Genomic DNA, 5,000 nt, shown 5'->3' with positions numbered 1-5,000 from the left:
CAGTGGTGTAAAGCGTGGGATGCAGTGGTGTAAAGCGTGGGAGGCAGTGGTGTAAAGCATGTGATGCAGTGGTGTATAGCGTGTGATGCAGTGGTGTAAAGCGTGGGAGGCAGTGGTGTAAAGCGTAGGATGCAGTGGTGTAAAGTGTGGGATGCAGTGTGTGATGCAGTGGTGTAAAGCGTGGGATGCTGTGGGGTAAAGCGTGGGAGGCAGTGGTGTAAAGCGTAGGATGCAGTGGTGTAAAGCATGGGATGCAGTGGTGTAAAGCGTGGGATGCAGTGTGTGATGCAGTGGTGTAAAGCGTGGGATGCTGTGGGGTAAAGCGTGGGAGGCAGTGGTGTAAAGCGTAGGATGCAGTGGTGTAAAGCATGGGATGCAGTGGTGTAAAGCGTAGGATGCAGTGGTGTAAAGCGTGGGATGCAGTGTGTGATGCAGTGGTGTAAAGCGTGGGATGCTGTGGGGTAAAGCGTGGGAGGCAGTGGTGTAAAGCGTAGGATGCAGTGGTGTAAAGCATGGGATGCAGTGGTGTAAAGCGTAGGATGCAGTGGTGTAAAGCGTGGGAGGCAGTGGTGTAAAGCGTAGGATGCAGTGGTGTAAAGCGTGGGATGCAGTGGTGTAAAGTGTGGATGCAGTGGTGTAAAGCGTGTGATGCAGTGGTGTAAAGCGTGGGAGGCAGTGGTGTAAAGCGTGTGATGCAGTGGTGTAAAGCGTGGGATGCAGTGGGGTAAAGCGTGGGATGCAGTGGGGTAAAGCGTGGGATGCAGTGGGGTAAAGCGTGGGATGCAGTGGTGTAAAGCGTGGGATGCAGTGGTGTAAAGCGTGGGATGCAGTGGTGTAAAGCGTGGGATGCAGTGGTGTAAAGCGTGGGATGCTGTGGGGTAAAGCGTGGGGTGCAGTGTGTGATGCAGTGGTGTAAAGCGTGGGATGCTGTGGGGTAAAGCGTGGGATGCAGTGTGGGATGCAGTGGTGTAAAGCGTAGGATGCTGTGGTGTAAAGCGTAGGATGCAGTGGTGTAAAGCGTGGGATGCAGTGGTGTAAAGCGTGGGATGCTGTGGGGTAAAGCGTGGGATGCAGTGTGGGATGCAGTGGTGTAAAGCGTGGGATGCTGTGGGGTAAAGCGTGGGATGCAGTGTGGGATGCAGTGGTGTAAAGCGTGGGATGCTGTGGGGTAAAGCGTGGGATGCAGTGTGGGATGCAGTGGTGTAAAGCGTAGGATGCTGTGGTGTAAAGCGTAGGATGCTGTGGGGTAAAGCGTGGGATGCAGTGTGGGATGCAGTGGTGTAAAGCGTAGGATGCTGTGGTGTAAAGCGTGGGATGCAGTGGTGTAAAGTGTGGGATGCAGTGTGGGATGCAGTGGTGTAAAGCGTAGGATGCTGTGGTGTAAAGCGTGGGATGCAGTGGTGTAAAGTGTGGGATGCTGTGGGGTAAAGCGTGGGATGCAGTGGTGTAAAGCGTAGGATGCTGTGGTGTAAAGCGTAGGATGCTGTGGGGTAAAGCGTGGGATGCAGTGTGGGATGCAGTGGTGTAAAGCGTAGGATGCTGTGGTGTAAAGCGTAGGATGCTGTGGTGTAAAGCGTAGGATGCTGTGGGGTAAAGCGTGGGATGCAGTGTGGGATGCAGTGGTGTAAAGCGTAGGATGCTGTGGTGTAAAGCGTGGGATGCAGTGGTGTAAAGCGTAGGATGCTGTGGTGTAAAGCGTAGGATGCTGTGGTGTAAAGCGTGGGATGCAGTGTGGGATGTCATTACAGTTTACGTGCATGTAAAGGCAGGCGTCCCAAAACGTTTGACAATATAGTGTATGTATGTATATATGTGTGTATATATATATATTCATCAAAAAGATTATATATAACATCTGTTTATATATATATAAATCTTTTATACAAAAAATATATTATTAATTATAATTAATATAATATAATTATTTTATTAACAATTTTTTCATAATCATGAAACATCATAAAAGCTTATATTTGATTGTCTCTTCCAAACAGTATCAAGCCGTTTTCCCAACAAAACTTTATCATGCAATCCACCGGCCCTCCGTCTATAACAGGTCAGTACCATTTCAAAACTACACCTAATTTGAATTATGCCCAATATAATGATCTATAAACGTCCTGATGGCTCTTCTCTCCTCTTCTCTCGCTCAGGTTATGAAAGTGCGACGGGTTTGTCGATTTCCTCTAATGCTCCGCCCTGGCAGGGTCGCAGTATCGCCGGATCCAAACTGCGCATGCTGGAGTTCTCCGCTTTCCTCGAGCAACCGCAGGATCCAGAGACTGTGAGAGATTCACCATATATTTACTTTTTTTTTAATTATATTTTAACTAATCACCTACATACAGTATACATGTCCATGTAACATAGAAAACAACAACAAAAACAACAAAATTTTTTACATTGATATTCAATACCACCTCGTTTCTTAGTCTTATAGAAGCAGCTTTCCAGCTCCACCACTTTTTAAGAACGATCTGAAAGGTCCCCAAACTCCATCATAAACTGTATATTTATCCCTTAAAATATAAGTTATCTTTTCCATTGACCTACTTAACCATTTCTTTTAGCCAATGTCCTATACTTGGTGCACAAATACTTTTCCAATTTAAAGAAATAAGCCGGTTTGCTTGGAGAATACATACATTTATAAATATACACTCTTTCTTTTTTTACTTGATCTCTTTAGGATATAAATGAAATTAAAAAAAGTAACAGGTGACAGTGGAATGTTAACATCAAGGATATTCTCTATCATTTCTTTCACACATTTCCAAAAATTCTTTACTTCTTCACACTCCCATATGTAATGATATAACGTACCTTTAAAATCCCTGCATCTTAAACAGGTGTCAGGGACATTTTCATAATATTTTTGCAAAACAACTGGAGTTATATAAATACGCATCATCAACCACTTATATTGGAGGAATTTCAGACGTGTTCATTGTTACTGATTAAGCTTCATTACATGCTTCAAGTGCTTCACAGTATTAATACTAATGGTTATATGCACCAAACCGGCCTGTACTGACGTAGATTTGTGCTTTACAGGTCAACAAACACCTGTTTGTTCACATCGGTCAGTCCAACCCCACGTACAGCGACCCGTACCTAGAGGCCGTGGATATACGGCAGATTTACGACAAATTCCCGGAGAAGAAAGGAGGGCTGAAGGAGCTGTTTGAGAAGGGACCGCCCAACGCTTTCTTCCTCGTAAAGTTCTGGGTAAGAGTCTCACAGACACGTCCCAAACCATCAGTCAACCTCTTTGTTTGGGTCACCAGGCCGAGGTTAGCTAGTCACTGCTGTGGCATAGTGGTCACTTATTATCTGTATGTTGTAAGGAATAAGTGGGTGTGATGTTTTGCCTTTTATTTCTTAAGATTAAACTTATTGGATATTGCATATATAAAAAGATGTAGTAATATAGAAAGGGGGAGATTTTTGATGTGTAATATGAAATATATATTATATATAAACAACAGCTAAAATTCTTACATGAATGTTTTATTTCGGAATGAATTTATAGAAAAAAAAAATATATATATAATATATATTTACATTATATATACTGTCATTTCTATTCTTTTCATAAGTTAAATCCAAAATAAAAATATAAACATTTACATACATGTTATTTTAGAATTAAATTATATAAAATATTAATTAATACAAATAATATATATACATATATATATTTAATTACAAACTATTTCTAAAATAAAATATGTAAAAATATATATAATTTTTTTATTAATTCTAAAATTAAATATGTATTATATATATTTATTGAATTAGAATTAGAAAATATATCAACTAAATATATAAAACTAAAAAATATATAAAATATATAGATATTTAGATAATATACGTAGATATTTATATTATTTCTTCCAAATCCAAATTTATGTTTGAAAATCAAGTTTATGCACATGTACAACAAATTTGGATTTGGAAGCAACGCAAATTTGTAACCTAAATTTACCAATAATCCATTACAGAGGCTAGTAACTAGTTGTTTACAACTACTATTTTCACACGGTCTCTTGTATCGTATTGCTTAAATAAGACATTTAAAGTTTTAAATAAGTATGAACACCATATGAAGTTTATTGGCTGTTATAAATCTATATTGCTGGACTGAGCGTCTGGAGAAGGTTTCAGAGGACGGGAGTGAGGGATGAAGAGTGACAGCGTCTGCTCTTTCATTAGAGAAATCTGAGCTTGAGCACCTGTCTCTCGTGCTGTCTGTTGCTACTCCCAAACCACACGCATACAGATATTTATAGAGCGCCCGCCTCCACTGAGACACTTAAGTATTGTTCAAGTGCTTGATCCTTGCCTTTTTGTGCTAGTGAGATTACGGTGGGTCTGTCTATACTTGTTGTTTGTTTTTTGGGTGTTTTGGTCTACTTAAAAACATGTTCACTTCCGCAATAATGCTGTCACGGTGCTGTCAAGGGAAGACGAGCAGAGGATCACAATTGCAGCAGATTTAGTATGTTTACAAAACCCCCCCCCAAAAAACAGGCAATCCAGAAGGCAAGAATCAGCTTCACGTATGTAAAAACCATAGACTATAAAAGAAAGATGGACAGTGTGTCTCCGCTTCCTTCCACTGTAGAAAAATAAAGCCCAAATATCCCAGTAACGGTCATTGCGGATTACGTCGTTCAGACTCGATCGCAACAACAGCTGTCAATCATGACGTTACACCCCGTTTTATAGCATCAGATCGCTGACTAAAAACAAACTTACTGGGGAAACGAACAGTTGTGCATTCGTATGTGTGATGAGAGCTACCTAAAATGACAGAAACCATCTTTGGAAAAATATAATTTGAAGTTTAATTTGATTTTTTAGTTTGGCTCGCGTCCCATTGGATTACATGGAGAGGGCGGGGTTTATGACCTGTACTGCAGCCAGCCACCAGGGGGCGATCGAAGCGCTTTGGCTTTACTTTTCAGGATGTGTGCGGCAATAAATACAATACATGA

The 5,000-nt window shown here is 41.1% G+C and overlaps 1 protein-coding gene across 1 annotated transcript in view; it reads left to right on the top strand.

Annotated features, from left to right (window-relative positions):
• The window catches only part of tead4 (TEA domain transcription factor 4), a 38,095-nt gene that overhangs the window by 23,987 nt on the left and 9,108 nt on the right, over positions 1-5,000 (top strand). Inside the window, exons 7-9 of the mRNA XM_084396280.1 lie at positions 1,995-2,056; positions 2,154-2,284; positions 3,055-3,228. Of these exons, the coding sequence (XP_084252406.1) occupies positions 1,995-2,056; positions 2,154-2,284; positions 3,055-3,228 (367 nt within the window). The remainder of the gene's footprint in view (positions 1-1,994; positions 2,057-2,153; positions 2,285-3,054; positions 3,229-5,000) is intronic.

The sequence above is a fragment of the Rutilus rutilus genome (genome assembly GCF_951802725.1).
Source record: "Rutilus rutilus genome assembly, chromosome: 23".
In the NCBI taxonomy this organism is placed as follows: Eukaryota; Metazoa; Chordata; class Actinopteri; order Cypriniformes; family Leuciscidae; genus Rutilus; species Rutilus rutilus.
The sequence above is the reverse complement of the archived record's forward strand: the minus strand, read 5'-3'. Positions and strand labels throughout refer to the sequence as shown.